The sequence below is a fragment of the Hemiscyllium ocellatum genome, chromosome 23 (genome assembly GCF_020745735.1).
Source record: "Hemiscyllium ocellatum isolate sHemOce1 chromosome 23, sHemOce1.pat.X.cur, whole genome shotgun sequence".
In the NCBI taxonomy this organism is placed as follows: domain Eukaryota; kingdom Metazoa; phylum Chordata; class Chondrichthyes; order Orectolobiformes; family Hemiscylliidae; genus Hemiscyllium; species Hemiscyllium ocellatum.
The window spans coordinates 57,385,648-57,404,403 of NC_083423.1; the positions used below are offsets into that span (position 1 = coordinate 57,385,648).

Below are 18,756 nucleotides of genomic sequence, written 5' to 3' on the forward strand. Positions count from 1 at the left end.
AAAACAAATCAGATGAACTAGTACTATAAATTGAGATAAATAAGTATGATTCAGTGGCCATTACTGAGATGTGGCTAGAGGATGATCTAGATCGGGACTTGAATATTGAAAGAAATCTAGCATTCAGGAAGGACAAGGGACTAGGAAAGGTTGGATGAGTGGCTCTTCTAACTAAAGGTGATATTGGCTCAATAGAGGCCCAATATACCTAAATTCAGAAAACAGGATAGAAGCAGCCTAGATATAGATGAGAAATGATCAAGGCAAAACACTTTGTAAGGGACATGTTCAGGCCCCTACATGGTTGAACAGGATATTAAGGAAGAAAAATGGGAGCAAGTCAAAAAGATACAGCAATTATCATGGGGGAATTTTAACCTCCACATAGACTGGAAAAATCAGATAAGAAAGTGTAGTCCAGATAGGGATTCATTGAATGCTTCTGGGACTTCTAAGACCAGCATATTATGGCAATAACCAGACTGAAGCCAATACTACACCTAGTTTTAGCCATCGAGACAGGATTAATTACTGACTTAATTACTTTCACAGTGAAAGTGCCCCTGGGCTGCAGCACCCACATTATGTTTGAATTTTACAGTTTAAAGGAGAGAAGTGTGGGTTCAACATAATCATTTTGAATTTAAATAAGGACAATTATGCGGGCATGAAAGCAGAGCGAGCAAAAGTGAACCAAAATTTAGGTCAATAGAGATGCAGTGGCAAACATTTTAGGGGATATTCCACAAATCACAGAATAGATACATTCTAACAAGCAAGAAAAATTCTAAAGGGACAGACCAGCTATCAGTGATTAACTGAAAAATACAGTATCAAAGTTGAAAGAAAAACATAATTGTGCAAAGATACATAGCGGATTGGACAGAACACACAAAAAAGCAAAGGATTACTGAAAATAGAGCATGAGCAAAAATTAGCCAAAAAATATAAAATAGATAGGAAAGGTTTCTACAGTTATTTAAAACGGAAAAGAATTCACAAAGTAAATGCTGGTCCTACAGAAAATGAGTCAAAGAAACGAGCAATGGAAGATAAAGAGTTGGGAGATGAATTGAACAATATTTTGTGCTGGTCATCACCAGAAATGATGCAAGTAGCATCCCAGAAACGGCTGTAAGTCAGGAATTGAAATGGTGAGAGGAACAAGAAAATTACAATTATGAAGGAAGTAGTTCTCAGTAAATTGCAGCAACTGTGAGTTGACAAGTCTTCATATCCTGATGGATGTCATTCTCAGATCTTACAAGTAGCAGTTAGATAGTTGCAGGAAGTAGGAAACTATAGGCTAGTTAGTTTAACATCTGTCAGAAGGAAAATTCCAGAAGCTGTTATTTAAAACTATTGTTAAAGATGTTATAACAGGACACGGATAAGCGTAAGGTAGAGCCAATTTGGTTTTGTTAAAGGAAAGTCATGTTTGTCTAATTTATTGGAGGTTTTTGAAGAAGTAACTTATGCTATACATAAAGGGGAACCAGTGGATTGATTATACTTAGATATCCATAAGGCATTTGAAAACATTCCACATCAAAGGTTACTATGGAATACAAAAGCTCAATGTTTGGGGGGTAATGTATTGGCATGAATAGAAGATTGTCTGACTAACAAGAAGCAGAGAGTAGGAATAAACAGATGTTTTTCAGACTGGCAGGACATTTGGTAGTGACTCAGAGGGGTTGGTGCAGGACTTAGCTCTATTACTCTTCTAAATGATTTAGATGAAGGGACCAAAGATATGGATGCTAAATTTGCTGATGAAACAAAGATAGGTATGAACTTGAATTGTAAAAAGGAACCTATAAAGGGATATAGATAGGTTGAGTGGGAAAAATCTGGCAAATGGAGTACAATATGAGAAAGTGTGAAATTGCTTATTTTGGCAGAAAGAATGAAAACAAGCATTTTATCGAAATTGTGAAAGGTTGCAGAGAGATCTGGGTGCCTTAGCACATGAATTTCAGAAGATTTATTTTGCAGGTAAAGCAAGTAATCAGGAAAGCTAACAGTACTGATCACCATACTTACATAAGGATGTTAATGCATTGGAAGCAGTTCAGAGGTTTACTACACAAACATCTGGAATGGTTGGTTTGCCTTATGAGGAAAGGCTAGAGGGCTGGGCCTGTATGGAGGTTAGAAAAAGTTAAGAGGTGACTTAGCCAGGTGGATGTCAAAAGAATGTTTTCCTCTTTTGGGAGAATCTTGAACCAGGGGTTATAGTTTAAAAATAATCACCCATTTAAGACAGGAGGTGGCAATTTTTTTTTCTCTCAGAGGCTTGAGCATTTTTGGAATTCCTTTCAAGGTAGTGGATGCAGTATATTTAACTATCTTTGAGGTAGAGATAGATAGATTCATGATTACCAAGGGGATTAAAGAATATTAGGATTTGCATAAACGTAGAGTTGAGGTTAAAATCAGATCAGCCATGATCTTATTGAATGGTGCAACAAGCACAAAGGACGGAGTGACCAACTCTTGTTCCCTGTTCATATGATTGTATGTCAAAGTGTATCAATTTCATAGTGCCAGGACTCTCTGGAGCAGTACACTAACAGTAAAGCTCCCCTCTTCTGCAGAATTATCACAAAAATTAAAGATTTTAAATAGTACACAGAATTCCTTAACTTACCTGTCTTTTAAACCCTAGCCAGAAAGCATGGACCAGACTTCTGTATTTAAGTTATGATTTAAGTAAACAATTCTGAACAGTCAGTATATAACTCTGATCCCTTTATAAATTCCCCTTTTACACACACACAGATGGGGAAAATTATTGAGTTATGGACAAGAGGGAAATAAACTGGAAAAGGAGTTCAGTGATTCTTGTTCATAAGGATTACTGAAATAATTCTAATGATCTTTATACTGGTCAGATGTTGATTTTCAGTCATCCTCCTCTAGATATTTCCTCTGTGCATGAGGCACAAGGTGGCTGGCTGGCTCACTTAGAAAAAGTGTCTAGCTTAGTAATTACAAATCACAGCACACAGCAACTGCAGGATGGAAGAGAAAGTGCTTTCTGCAGGTTTAAAGTGACTTAGTGAAGGAAACAAAGAGCGTGAGTGAGAGAGAGATATTAAGACGATGATGGCCTGAAGGCTTTTGTGTATCTTGTTCACAGCCCCAAGTCGTTAGCTATTGGAGAATCAATCATATAACTGTTGTCAGGCTGAAAGCCTTTGTGATTGGTAACTGGTCACTAATCCAATCTGTTACTTGTTGCCAAAGGTCTGTATGTAGACAGCCCTTAAGTTCCAGTTAATCTGCAACAACTGCAGTAACCCACTGCTGTCTAAACAGTGCTAATAATGCTTCTTGCTTTTAAAATCTGCTGCAATCTGGTTCTTTTAGTATACTGACTAAAATTCCCTTAAACAGTTTCAGACAGAATACCTCAATAATTAAACTTATGGGTAAAGAGGGTTGAACTGGCTCCACTTCTTTATTCATCTACCCTGTTGTGAATAGGTTCTCCCAGAACCAAATGAAGTTATGTTTGAAAAGGAACAAATGTTAACTCAAAATTGCCCAGTTAATTAATTAATGAGTTTATTAATCATTAAAAGTGAGAAGAATTAATAACACAAATAGCTAGAGACTAAAAGTAAGAAGTGAGTTTGAAAAGATAAAAATAAAAAACCTCTGAACTGTTCACAAAGAGCGGACAATCAAATGGTATGTTGTTGCAGTGCAGAATCCCGGTGTGGCATTGACTTGATTGTTGAACAGTCGATACCAAGATTTTTATTTTTGCAGGTTGGTTGTGATCTGCTGTTTTGATTCCTTTTCGATTCCAGCATTCAAGGTGAATGTGAGTCCTTTGGTTGTCTTTTTTCCTCTAATCTGGCTTGCTTGCCAGCTGGCTTCTAGCAGACAGAGATAGAAAGCCATGGCCTGCAAGGAAGGGGTGACTAAGGACAAGCACATTAATGCTTGAATCTAGCTAGTATACTTGGATACCATGGTCCCATTAGAATGAACCTTAATCTCACTAGAAAACTTCAACAGAATTTAAACTTTTTGAAATCCATCTCAAAGAAAAGAACACAATAATGATTCTGAAGTTTGGGGCATAATCCACAATGAGTTACTGTTGAGCACGAGGTTGTCAACTCCATATTGTCTTTATGATCACAGTCCAGTCTGTTTTGACTGCCGTCTTCCCTCTTTGAAGGTCTGTTATTTGAAGTTCCCTTCATATCTTTATGCATGACATTCCATGGGTGTGTCTCTCTCGAGACAGCCACCTGATCTGCATTTTCTTTTTGATGTATTCACTTTCTTTTAAAAAGCACATTTTGGAATTACAAATTGAAAACATCCATAGTATTTAGGCATTTACCTATGGTCATGACAAAAGTAACAGAAATACCTCTCAGGGAATTAGGTAGATGGTATGGTAGAAGAGAGGGAGAGGGGTAGAAGATTAGGGAGAGATTTATCTGGCCTCTCACTTCTTTAGTGGGAATTGATGAAAGTTAAAGCTGAGGTGAATCTTTAAACAAACATGCAGAGAAAATACAAGTGGTGAGCAAGTAGCTCAAATGGAAGAGAATACACCAGGAAGGTGAATGGGAAGTGGTACAGTGATACAGTAGGAAATTAATGAAGGCAACGTATTATGGGAGAGATAACTCCACCCCCCCCCGCCCCCCCCACCACCAGGTTCCCATTCCAGTTGTGTTCCGTAGTTCCTTTAACTGCTTTTGCATGTTAAATCGCACATCTCCCACCTGAAATAAAAAGAGCACGGGAAAGAGACAGACTACCAGAAGAGAATGCAGACAGCGCAAACAAGCAAAATCTGTGTCTGTATGCAATTTTTGTTAACACATTAAATGTGGGTATAGGAAACAGATTCAGAATTTAAAAAACTAAACATAAGGACAGAATTTTCAACCTTAAAATAAAGATCTGATTTTGTTTTGTGTGATGTGTTCAAATGATCTTTTACCCTCCAAACAAAATTTTAACTGGAATCTACTTGTAACAGTACTGAAAATTGATTACTGCATATTATTAAACAATGAATGATTTACCATCAGGTAGAGTGTGGGCTCTTGTTCCAAGGCTTTTAAAGTAAAGATGCTTCATTGCATCTTCAGCAGAAATTCTCTTCTTGGCCTGGTACTGCAAAGTAGATAAGATATCTCTGAGATCAAAGTAACTTTTCTTTGTCATTAAAAAAACTATAACGAAAGTCATTAGCAACATTTCAATTTTACAACTTACTTGTAAAAAACTGGATAACAGATCAATTCCATCTGTGTCCAACCTGTAAGAAAATGCAAGTTAAAAGCTGAAGGGAGTTACATTGCACACATTTGTTCTCATAGCGTTTATCTTTTGTGCATCTTGCCAGCAAATAGACAGTTTCATTTATGTAAGTGTAACAAGTAGAGTAACTTCACAAGACACGCACAAGTTATCCAGACATGAATTCTAACAATTTTAATCTATTTAAGGAGACAATCAAATGTTGATTTTAAAAAAAAGCCCAGAGGAAGATAAAGCTCTGTACAATTACATGTAAATCCCTTTAAGGCAATGTAATATATTTATCCAAGTCTTACAATATGTTTTCAGTCTGACCACAGCTGATGAATTCCTGCTCCCACCAGCACAAAATCTTTTTAAGATTCAATTCACACAGGTCTTTCTTGTTTTAAAAGAGCCAATTGACAAAATATTAATGACTTCAGCTTGGAATCAGTTCTGTGTACTCTCAACATTGTGAGAAAAATAATTCCTGGTCACTAACCTCTCAAACATTTTTTTTGCATTAAATCAAGTTTTCCATCAGTACTCAGTTAGATAAATTAACTAGATAATTATGACGTTTCGCAACTTTGAGAAAATGACTTATAAATGTCAACCTAATAACTTCATACAGAGGACACTTAATCCCTTTTTAAAGGTTTTACCAACAAACTACACAAAGTTATCATCTTGTCACAATACTAACTGTCATTCTCTATTTATCCAATTTGACAGTAGGTTCCTCTCTACTTAAAACCTTTAATAGAAACCTCTGTATCGTATGTACACATTTGAGATTTTATTGTCTAAATACAATTGTACTGCATTTATCCCCTTAAAGAAACTCTGCTACACATGGTCATTTCCCCTAAACGTACATCAAAATTGGCCTCTGACGCACTTATTTGTAAATTCTCAATTACCTACACCTTTTGATCACACATTTTCTGTCCATAGCTATCATTACTTAACTCAAAACTGATTGCTTACTTAAACTGACCCAATTAGTTAATGCAATTGACTACCAGTACCTTGGTGCATGATTTATTATAAGCTGTGGCTTATACTTAGGGAAGTTGTAAGCCTTAAATTCCGCATTTGAAGATATGCCTGGCCATGTTTCCTCTGTAGGTGTTCCTGTATTGAATAAAATCCATTAGTATAATGCAGAAAATCACAGAAAATACAGACATGACCTTAAGATTTCCTAGGTTTTTCATTTTGTTTTGCAAACCTGTGCTCAACAAAATGATTGAAGTCACCACATGGAAATGGCATATCGTTTAAACAAAATTTGAACTGCACATGAAAATAGAAATAGTCATCTACCCACAAGTGAGAACTATCTGAGAAAAACCCTTTAAAAAAAAATCAAGCATCACCTAGTCAATTTACACTCTTTTGTGTGGTTTGTTCTGAATTGGTAACATTCTGCATGATAAAAATAATTTATTAACTGACGGAATTTGTCTGTAAAGGTAGGTGGAATTGCTCTCCATGGAGAAGAGGATGATGAGGGAAGATCTAACAGTAATGCACAATTTAGAGACAGTAGAGAAAGAAAAGTTGTTTCCTTTAGTAGATGATAAGAGGATTATGGGACTCAGATTTACAGTTCTAGGCAATGGATAGAGAGGATGCAAAGAAGAACACATGTCCAGTGAGAATGATCTGAAACTCACTGGCTAGGAGACTGGTAGAAGGAGAGACAAAGGAAACTTGATGGGTACTTGAGGGAAATTAGCTTGCAAGGTTCCAGAAATACAGCAGGGTGAACATGACTGACTAGATGGCTTTAAAGAGCTGGCATGGACTGACTGGGTCAAATGGCCTATTCTGTTGCCATAGTGATTCTAGGATTCCATAAAGGGGGAAAAAAAGTCTGCTTAGGAATACAAAGACATTTAGGTACATTTACAATCAAATTTCCAAGTTACCTAGTAGCCTAAAAATCAAGTGCAATTCATCTTCAACAGTGGAACCAGGAAACAAAGGTCTTCCTGATGCCATCTCATAGAAGATACATCCAACGCCCCTGGAAAAATTGTAAGCACAGCATGTTTTAGTTCACACAAGCAAATCTTTCAGAACTTTTTTTGAATTTGAATAAAGTTAAAAATTACACAACACCAAGTACCTGACGAAGGAAGAGTGCTCCAAAAGCATGCACCTTCAAATAAACCTGTTGGACGATAACCTGGTGTTGTGTGATTTTTAACTTTGTCCACCCCAGTCCATCACTTGCACCTCCACATCTTGAACTGGAATGCATACATTACACTCTAACAATCACCTTTCTCAAAATTTAAGGCGGGAGGAGCAAGTTTTTAAAAAGAAATGAGGGGCAATTTGTTTTTTTTTACAGAGAATGAACTTCCAAACGGAATGGTGGATATGGATACAGTTACAATGTTGAGAAGTCATTTGGATAAGTACATGAATAGGAAATGTTTGGAGGGATATGGGCCAAGCGCAGATAGATTTAGTTTGGGATTATGGTCGGCATGGACGAGTTGGACCGAGAGGTCTGTTTCCATGCTGATTGACTGTATGACTCTAAATTTTCTCAACAATAAAGGAAACCTTTTAATAGACAGGCTGACTGTTTAGTGTATTATTATTCAGTTTCAGCAAAATAGCACTTGCAATGTGTTGTGCTTGTTGTCATCAAACCTTTTCTTGCTCCGGCGTCATCTTAAATCAGTAATTTTGCTCATTTGGAACAAGGTCTACAAGACTTAGAAATGATGTTTCCTCTTTCTATTTGATGTCTTTTTACTTTGTTGCATTGTTAATATTTACAGTGTTTTTTTTAGATTAGATTAGATTACTTACAGTGTGGAAACAGGCCCTTCGGCCCAACAAGTCCACACCCACCCGCCGAAGCGCAACCCACCCATACCCCACATCTACCCCTTACTATGGGCAATTTAGCATGGCCAATTCACCTGACCCGCACATCTTTGGACTGTGGGAGGAAACCGGAGCACCCGGAGGAAACCCACGCAGACACGGGGAGAAAGTGCAAACTCCACACAGTCAGTCGCCTGAGTCGGGAATTGAACCCGGGTCTCAAACGCTGTGAGGCAGCAGTGCTAACCACTGTGCCACCGTGCCGCCCACAAAGTTTATACTTCTGTTAACACATTAAGAATTAGCTTTTCTTAGTGGGTAAAGATGCAACTTTGGTGTAGAACTGGTTTCAAACAGTTTAGTCTTTTACCTTGTTATACTTCTGCACTTCATGTATTAACTTACAAGTAATGCATGAGGAAAACGGATGCCCAATATTCCTGCTGTATGTTTTTGACCATTCACAGTAGCTGTCAAGCCAATTTACATTTACAACTGGGCTTAGATTGGAGCTAGAGCATTGTGCTCTGTTCTGGACTCTACATTATAAGTATGCAGTTGCACTGGAGAGTGTGAAGAACATATTTACCAAGGTGTTGCCTGGGCTTAAAAGTTTTAGTTATGATGAAGAATTGGATACATTGTGTAATTTTCCTTAGAACAGAGGAAACTGAGGGGGGGGGAATCTGGATTGAAATGCATAAAATTACGAGGGGGATAGGCAGGATAGGAAGAAATGTTTCCCCTTGGTGTAGGGATCAATGATTGGAGGTAGAGATTTAAGGTAGATAAAGGAGTTTAGAGGGAATGTGAGGAAAAACATTTTCACCTAAAGGGTGATAAGAATCAAGAACTCACTGCCAATAACGATGGGAGAGGCAGAAACCCTCATAACATTTAACTCATATTTGGATGTACATCAATTATGCAAGGCTGGAAAACGCATTCAGAATTTATGTCATTGCTTTTTGACCAGCACAGAGTCTAAAGGCCAAGGGGCCTTTTCTGTGTCGCAGACCTCTATGACGGTGATTGTATTTAATCATGTTCAGGAGATTCTTGAAAAAGATATAATAGATTTTTTGCTCTTCATTATTTCAGAAACCTATTTCTTTTATATCATGCAACGAGAAGTCACTCATTACTGGAATGACAATGATGGAAGTGAAAGGTTGCATTATTTTTGATCTGTGTGACTATCAAAGAGCCTGAAGAAACAGAGTAAAATCTTTGGATAAAGTGACAAGCGAAGGATGGAACAGTTTGTGGGGGAGGGCTCCCTCTTTCAACAAGTTTAGGTGGTGATGGAGCTCTTAATGATCCAGATGAACTGGGATGACATAGAAGCTAGTCTAAGACCTCATGAAGTTGAGCATTATATTGTGCACTACAAGATTATACCAGCTGCGCACAGCTCTACTACCATCAGTCTTCTATGGTGGGGAGCAATTAAACAACTCAATGGAGGAGCCTCCCCACCCATAATGACAGGAGAGGCTCAGTGTAAAAGGTACAGCTGAAACATTTGTAATAATCTTCTTTCCGAAATGCCGAGTGGATGATGCATCTTGACTCCCTCCACTGAGGATTTAAAATTTGAATTTAGGTTGTCGTCAGCAGCAATAAATATATGTAGGTTTTTATGAACCACAAAATGGCTTTTCAATTTAAAATAACACAACAAAATGGCTTCAAGTTATGATACGACACTGTGAACCTGTACTACTGCTTTGCTGAGTTAGGTGAATTAGAAGATAAAGCAGACAATAGAGGTTCCATAAAATGAATCATTAAGACATTAACTGACCACTCAAACTAACCTTGAACTGCCAGCATGAGATGATGATCTACATAAGACAAGAATTATTTCCCAGGAAATATCATTGGATTAACCTGCTGTCAATCATGTCATGTTATTACATTTGATTGGTCTTTTCTTGTAATTAAGGCTGTGCTGTCTCTTTTAAAACCTGTAAATAATATTTAATTTTTGAATGTAATTACGCAATTTTGCCACGGAACACAGAAGCTTTAACCTCTGTACTGGACAAAACTGCACCAGGCTGCTTTATTTTATTCAACTCATAACCTTGCTTTATACAGATCGCATTCCTGTTGATTCTTTTGACCGATTCCAAAACTGAGAGGTCCCTCCTAGGATCTAGATCTTCATTTGGTGCTGTGACTCATATTCGGCATGGACAGATTGTGGACAGCGGTGTAAGAGCCTTCATTATTGAGTGTTGAGGAATTTGGCTGGCCAGACGTGAGTATTTTATATGTATTTGGTTTTCCCCTCATTCAAGTGGTGTCCGACCTGACCCCTTGCTGTCTACTTTTTGGTCCAGCCCGAAAGGATCGGTCTTAGCAAGGATAGAGTCAGGGGAACCATATAAAAAGAGAAGGGGTGGGGTAGAATAAGTGAAGTTGGGACCTTTTTATATTCACGGTTGGCAATTTCCAGGGTTGTTGAACTCAGAGCTTTTTTATGTTGATGGTTGGCGATTTCTGGAGTTGTTGAACTCTGACATTTGAACCCTCTGACTTTATTTTAAATCTAGTGAATGAAGTAGATCCGCTTAAAAAAGGAGAGAGAAGATTGGGAACCTTCTCAGAATTAAGAAAACCTGATTTGGCTGGATTGGCATTGTCTAAATCAACACCTGAATTACTTGATGAAAAGAAAATCCCACAATATTTTATAATGAAAGTTTTGATGGTTTGTAAAATTAATAAGGGTTTTTGGAAATTGGATTAGATCAGATTAGTGTGGAAACAGGCCCTTCGGCCCAACAAGTCCACACCGACCCGCCAAAGTGCAATGCGCCCAAACCCATTCCCCTACATTTACCCCTTCACCTAACACTACGGGCAATTTAGCATGGCCAATTCACCTGACCTGCACATTTTTGGATTGTGGGAGGAAACCAGAGCACCCGGAGGAAACCCACGCAGACACAGGGAGAATGTGCAAACTCCACAGAGTCGCCTGAGGGGGGAATTGAACCTGGGTCTCTGGCGCTGTGAGACAGCAGTGTCTAACCACTGTGCCACCGTGTCGCCCATTGGTGAATTTAAAAAAAATTGAGTCTGTACCATAAAAGGGAAGTGGTTTTAAAATGGGTAATTATATAGATGAAATGGAAGATGAAATGTGAGAATGTGAGAAATTTCTGGAAAAATCTGAAGCTTTTTGAAAACTTTCTGGCGTCTTAAATAAAGCATTAGGTGATGAACAATTGCCACTAGGTGGCCCTAAAACTATTCAATTGGTTAAATCAGCCCAACAATTGATTTGGCAAAAAAATAATTTGGATCAAGAACGAAAGAACTAATCGGACTGTAGTGACAATTTTGTGATGAGTGCCACAAAGAATCAATGTTATGTTCATGGCAGGATACTGCCACTAAATTGGGATTGAATAAACTGATGGTACCATGAAATCTGTCGAGCAACCTCAAATACAAATGTGCTTGAGTTAACGTCAACAGAAACAAAAGGAAAAGTCACTAGTGGCTGGTAAGCAAACAGAACTGCGTAGTTTGATGGTTAGTTTTGGTTTAAACGCGAGACAATGAAAATTCAGATTTAGATGAATGGTGTTATTATTTGACGCCCTATCTTCCTTACAGATTGCTCAGTCTTCAGGATATACAACTTTTTCACCTAATTCTCAAACTCCTGTTGCTTCCCCTCTGTCTACTTCCGTGTTTTCCCAGCCTAATCTTGATTTTGCAAATGTTGCTTCTTCTAATTCTCAGACTGCTGTTAGCTCGGTAGCTGCTGCACAACCCAAATCGTATGCTGCTGTCGTGGGCCCTTCTGCACACTTGCCCCTTCCCCAGGATACTGATCCCGTTGCTTATAGCACTCGCAGTCAGCGAAAATCAAAACCGATTCTTTAATAAGCACCTCATTCAGCAATTTGAAACCGCTTTGAGTCCCTCTTGTGAGGGCGCAGAAGACGAAACACATGTATTAGGAATGTTCCCTGTGGGGGAACTACCGAAGGCACAAGCTGCTGTTGCTGATCAAAACACTACTCTCTATATATTGTCCTTGGAAGCCCCACGAAATTATGTCTATCCTCAGTAATGCACCGGATCGCCACAAGGTGCCTCAGTAATTCGTCGATTTCCTAAATACCACAATTAAAGTTTATGACGGTAATGCTTAGGACCTTTGGGCCCTTCTTCAACAAGTCCCTACCCACTCTGAATATGCCTGCTTTACTGAATGCATTAATCACAATAATTGTACTCCTTTCACTGATGCTGTAAACCAGGAACAACAGCGACAAGATGATATTCCTGCTACTGCATCTGCTATATTAGCAAAGCCTATTGACCTTGCTCGTATCCTCAAACTTCGCCCGAAAATAAGGAGTCTGCTGAGGACTTCCTGGAATGTTTTAGAGAATGTTATGAATCTTATTCCGGAAATCAAAATTGAAGTTTCAATACTGCCAATGCTAAATACAACTATGTTATTGAACTGCTTGCTGCCTTCTGTAGCCATAGCAATCAAGACAAATGACTTGCAATGGGTTGAAGCCACTCCTAATCAACTCCATCGTTCTATTAGGGTTTTATGGAAACAACAAAGTCAAGAAAAACTTCCCATCCCGTAAAATCGGAATTTGTAGTCCGGGAGGAGTCTTCTAAACAACTACTTGTGCGTAGTAATAGTGGTTTTGCACCCAGTTGAAACAACAGTCGTGGGCATGGCTGAGGGGCTCCTCCTCCTCCTGAGAGTATGTCTTTGGGCTGTTTTAATTGTAACAGTCCACAGCATTGGGCCAGTGACTGCCAGATCCGAAGCTGCTTTATTTGTGGCAGCGCTAACTATTGGGGCACTGCTTGCCCTAGAGAGGCAACAAAGGAAGATCCAGGAAACAACTGTGGAAATCACCCTCAGGCCTGTGATAATTGTGGAAAACCTTCTGATAATAAGCACCTTTCAACACAAGCAGGAAGAGGAGGACAGATTACCAATTTTTCCCAAAATAATCCTTTATCTTAATGACTAAATAACTTTTCTCTATGGTTTCTATCTTTAAAACAGGAACCCACAGTCTTACTTAAAGTTAACAACTTTTCTAACTGACACAGGGGTTTCAATGTCTTCTGCGAAATCTGACATAAATGTGCCAATTTCTAAACAGACGAAGAATTTATTTGGTCTCCAGGAGAAAGCCACAGATGTCCACTTTCTGATCCAGTCCCCGTCTATTTCCAAGACTATTCCCTGTTTCATGGCTTTGTGATTACAACCAACTTATCATGTAACCTGACGGGTCGAGATCTGCTGTGTGCCTTTCAAGTTAAACATGCATGTTCCCCTGATGGTGTCCAACTTGATTCTGATTCATCTGAACACCAGCTGGTATGTGTCCACTAAACCATGATGGTGGTCATGATCTTGACCCTCAAGTTTCTGGAGGTCACATTATTCTTGCTTATGATTGAACAGGCCAAAATAAATTTCTTAAAAACTTCTTTGCAGATTTAGTTGGAACTAAATGGACTACAGATTTTGGCTTGTGTTACTGGTCCAGGTGGTGAGGCAGGTTTTGTTGAAATACCTTCTCACCCGTGGAAGCAAGGGGACTCCTCAGCCCCTCATATCACTCGGAAAGTAAATCTGCCTCATCATGCTAAGGAACTGCGCCCTATGGTCCACTGTGCAATTACCAAGGCTGACTTACATTGTTACTTGCTGCAGACATCTCAAGAAGACATGACTATTCTCTATTATCCAACTCCTACCTCCTGCACTCCAGCACCATGAGAGTTGGGACAAACTTGATTTGGTCAACCCGGATGTATGGGCTGAGACATCCTCTCAGGTTGGACTTACAAATTGTCAACCCATTCAAGGTGCTTTAAAACCAATTGTTGATCTGCCATCCATTTGCTAGTACCCACTAAAACAATAGGCAATACCAAGTCTTACTGTTTTAATTGATAACATTCTCCATCAAGGCATCTTAATCCCATGTCAATCGCCTTGTAACACTCCAATTATGGCTGAACCAAAGCCTGGCAAGCCAGACCAATATAGGTTCGTTCAAGATTTAAAAGCTATTAACACCATTGTCCAGCCATTTCCTGTCTTGATTTCAAACCCAGCTCATATCTTATCCACCATACTATCAGATTCTAAATTTTTTGCTGTTGTTGATCTTCAATGTCTTTTTCTCTTTGCCTCTTCATGAGAACAGCCAGTATCTATTTGCCTTCACCTTTAATGGGCAGCAGCTAACATTGACTCGACTAACCCAAGGCTTCATTCATTCTCCAACCCTTTTCTCTCAGATCCTACCGGAACAATTGCAGTTTTTAACCTTGAGAAGTGGATCTACACTAGTTCAATACCTAATCAACCTCCTTGTAGCCAGTACTGGTGAAGAATCAAACCGCTCTGATGTTGTTCTCCTCCTCAACTACTTGAAGTACTTAGGATATGTAGTCTCTCCCCAGAAGTTTCCATTGCGCTGTCAAGTCAAGTTCCTAGCTTTATTATATCTGCTGGCTCATGCTCTCTGGAACAGAGCTGCACTACTCCTATTATCAACGTCCCAGGCCCAATCACTGCAAAGCTGGGCATGATCAACTTCTGCAGACAGTGGATTCCCAACGCGGCTCTCATTAAGAAGTTGACTCCATATTCCTCCTACGAAGGCACGTTTACCCTCTCCTTAGAAGCAAAGCAAGCCTTTGATAAACTAAAGCAAGCTTTGTCACAAGCTCCAGCTCTGGGAAGACCTCTTTATGACAGACCCTTCCAATTGTACTGCATCATTCTGGATGACGATGCCTCTTCAGTACTTACTCAACTTCACGGAGGTAAACATCGCCCAGTTGCCTATTTTTCAACTAAACTTGACCCTGCTGCTTTAGGACATTACTACTGCACTCAAATTTTAACTGCCATTTATCTCAGTTTACAATCAGCAGAGAATCTTACATTACAACAGGACATTGTCATCTACAGTTCTCATTCAGTAGTTGCCCTCTTGGGGAATTTCCAAACTCAACGTTTGAGTTTGAGGTTTGTCTTCTAAATAATCCTCATTTGACTTTTAAGCATTCTACGACCATTAAACCCTGCTGATTTCTTAGCTCATCCTCCTTTACCCTTGTCCACTCCAGAACATGACTATTTTCTCCTCATTAATGCAGACGTCCAAGTTCAGCTAGATCTCTCTGACACTCCAATCTCAAATCCTGATATCAATATATTCACTGATTGTAGTTCCTTTATTGACCATACAGTAACTTGTCTTTCAGGCTATGTTATAGTTGATGACTATGGCTCTATCCTGGAATCTGCTGCCTTTGACACCCCTTTTTCAGCCCAGCAAGCTGAACTTTTTGCACTCATCCGTGCTTGCATTCTAGGGACAGGGCTCCATGCTAACATTTACACTGACTCCTGATATGCTTTTGGGATCGTACATGATTTTGGACAACTCTGGAGTAACAGAGGATTTTTGACATCATCTGGCACTCCCATCTCTCACTGCCAGCTTGTCTCAGACCTTTTGACCATACTCCTTACTCCCAAAACAGATTTCTGTTATCAAATGTACTGCCCATGGAACTGGCCAATCCCCTGCTGATATTGGTGCTGGTGTGGCAATTATGCCCAAAATGATGAGTCGGACTGAAAGCTCTGACAAAAGTGGGTCCACCTCGGATAAACTAATGCCAACCATTCAAGATGTTGTTACCTTACAGAGGGATGCCTCTGAATCTGAAAGGCAGCTGTGGTCCAAAGCCAACTGTTATTGTAATCCTGTTACTAAACTATAGACCACTCCATCTGGACAGATTTGTATGGCTGATGAACTTGTTTTCCGGTAGTTGATTGCCTTCATAATGCGACACACTACGCTCAATGTAGTGCTCGCTCATCATCTGATCTGCTTTTAAAACACTTGGTGGCAACCGTGCCTCCAGCAGATGGCTCAACATGTAAGTGATGGATGCCTCATCTGCCAAGAACACAATCCGGAGAAAGGTATTCCTTGCCCTATGGGATAGACACCCCTCCCTGAGGGACCTTTTCAAACTCTTCAACTTGATTTCATTTTATTAGAAAAGTGGCAAAACTGTAAGTATGTTTTAGTTATTGTTGATTTTTTTTCTAAATGAGTTGAAGCTTACTTTACTTCCAAAGCTACTGCTAAAACTATTGTAAGTATCCTACTTAAGGAAATTATTCCCCGCTTTGGTATTCCCCTTTGTCAGTCTTCTGACAATGGTCCTCATTTTATTGGTGACATAAATGAAGAAATTATGCTCTCAACTCGGCATCCGCCATCAGCTCCACTGTGCGTATTGCCCACATGCTGCGGGTCTTGTGGAGCGTTGTAACCAGACTCTGAAAACTAAACTCACAAAATTAACTTCTGAGACAAGCCTTTCCTGGGTTAAACTACTGCCTCTGGATTTTGTTTCACCTACGCTGCACTCCCGCTGGTAGAACTCATTTATCCCATGCCGAAATAAGTTTATGGCCGAGCCTTTTGCACATGATGCCCCTGCCCCTGTCCACTTTCACCATATGGTGGACGACATGTCCTATGTCCTCTCCTGAGCTAAAATTTTGCAAGGGCTCCATTCTTGAATACGTGCTGCTTACGAAAAGCTCCCCTTCCTTGAACGAGTTCACACTATTGAGCCAGGCTCCTTTGTCCTCATCACAAATTGGACACGCCGTGGCCTCCAACCTCGATGGGAAGGACCATTTCAGGTCTTCCTCACCACCCTAACTGCTGTTAAAGTCACTGGGCATTCTGCTTGGCTTCACACTCATCATTGTAAAGTAATTGGAAATGCACCTAAGAAGGGGAGGGAGATGATGAGAATGAACGGGAACTGAGAAAAGAATCAGAACCAGACTATTAGGATACAGCTGCCTTTTCAAATAGTAATTTTCCTTATGTTTTAGATATCCTAACCCTTGCTATAGATATGACTACAAGGATCAGGATCACTTTCACCCTGACATATGGACTTGCCTTAGCCAACATTAGTACACAAGAAGGGACCATCTATCTGTGTGATCCTGAACAAGAGACTGTATACCACCTATGCCAGGATAATGTTCTTGTATACCAAGAGACTGACTTCTTTGATGTGTGGAACATTACCCAAGATGATTGTCATAATGGTCAACTACATCAACAATATTGAACAATCCATTTACAGAACAAGCTCCAATGGTCTTTACCTTGTCAAGGTGTTATATGTCAGTTGATTTCAGTTGTACTATGGGCAACCCTGGTAAGCCTTGCCCCCATTCAAATAGGCCATGTCGTAAAAGGAAAAAAAGGGAGAATATTATCTTTTACTAACAATTTGTTTCTCGAAAGCCATAATAGAATACTTGGAGAGGATGAAGTGGTTTGTTACGCCCTACTTCAACAAGAGATTCCCTGACCCCTGTAGGAGCACTTTTTCCAACTACTGTTCCCTGTCCAATTACCTGGCAACAAGAATAGAATTCCTCTGTTAAACGTTCAGTCTCCCTGAGTTTTGTATAGAATGGAAGAATCCAAAGGTTCTACAAAACAGTAAAACTCATCTTTGGCATATGCAGCTCTTAGTGTTTTTTCCGTAGGAAGATCTTCAGGAGTTATTAGTCATCAAAACCATAATTATCTCATTTGTGGTCTCACCCTCTTGGGTAATGAGGCAACTGCTGCCCTATCAGAAATTAGGAACATGCTTTCAGATTTGCGCCTATTTACCCAACAAAACCAGTATACCCTCGATTACATACTTGCAAAGGAAGGTGGAGTTTGCGCTATAGTTAAAGGCAAATGTATCACAGGGGTCACTAACCTAATTGAAAACATTATAAAGCATATATATATATATATATATATATATAAAACATGTGTACCTTTGTCAGTCAAATGAATGAAGATGCAGAATGGGGAACTGGGGATTTAGCTCATGGTACAATTGGTTAATCAATATGGCTATGTATGCTGCTATTGTTTTAGTTGGTCTTTCTGTTGGTATTGCTATTGTTAAGTGCATTATTGCTTAAATATTAGCTTCTATTGACAACATTGATTCCACCCAGAAAATGCTTCTTCTCCATTTAGAAAAAGATGAGGAAGCACCATTGCCAGCCCCTGGTCCCGGAGGAAGAGTAAGTATGGCAGTCTTTGGCTGCCATCGAATTGGATTAATTTGATCCAAGCCTTCACATTTATGATGTGGTCATAGAATGACCAAAGAGGGGAGATGAGGATTTAAAATTTGAATTTAGACTGTTGTCAGCAGCAACAAATATATATAGGCTTTTATTAACCACAAAATGGCTTTTCAATTTAAAATATCACAACAAAATGGCTTCAAGTTATGATTTGTCACTGTGAACCTGCATTACTGCTTTGCTGAGTTAGCTGAATTAGAAGATAAAGCAGACAATGGAGTTTTATAAAATGCATCATAAGACATTAACTGACCACTCAAACTAACCTTGAACTGCCGGTTCTACAGAAGACAAGAACTATTTCCCAGGAAATATCATTGGATTAACCTGCTGTCAATCATGTCACCTTACTACATTTGATTGGTCTTTTCTTGTAATTAAGG

The 18,756-nt window shown here is 39.3% G+C and overlaps 1 protein-coding gene across 4 annotated transcripts in view; it reads right to left on the reverse strand.

Annotated features, from left to right (window-relative positions):
• The window catches only part of cdk17 (cyclin dependent kinase 17), a 227,588-nt gene that overhangs the window by 13,593 nt on the left and 195,239 nt on the right, over window positions 1-18,756 (reverse strand). For all 4 annotated transcript variants that reach the window (XM_060843053.1, XM_060843052.1, XM_060843055.1 and 1 more), the window contains 4 exons: window positions 7,221-7,318; window positions 6,315-6,420; window positions 5,257-5,299; window positions 5,064-5,154 (listed from right to left, as the gene is read on the reverse strand). In XM_060843053.1, the coding sequence (XP_060699036.1) occupies window positions 5,064-5,154; window positions 5,257-5,299; window positions 6,315-6,420; window positions 7,221-7,318 (338 nt within the window). The remainder of the gene's footprint in view (window positions 1-5,063; window positions 5,155-5,256; window positions 5,300-6,314; window positions 6,421-7,220; window positions 7,319-18,756) is intronic.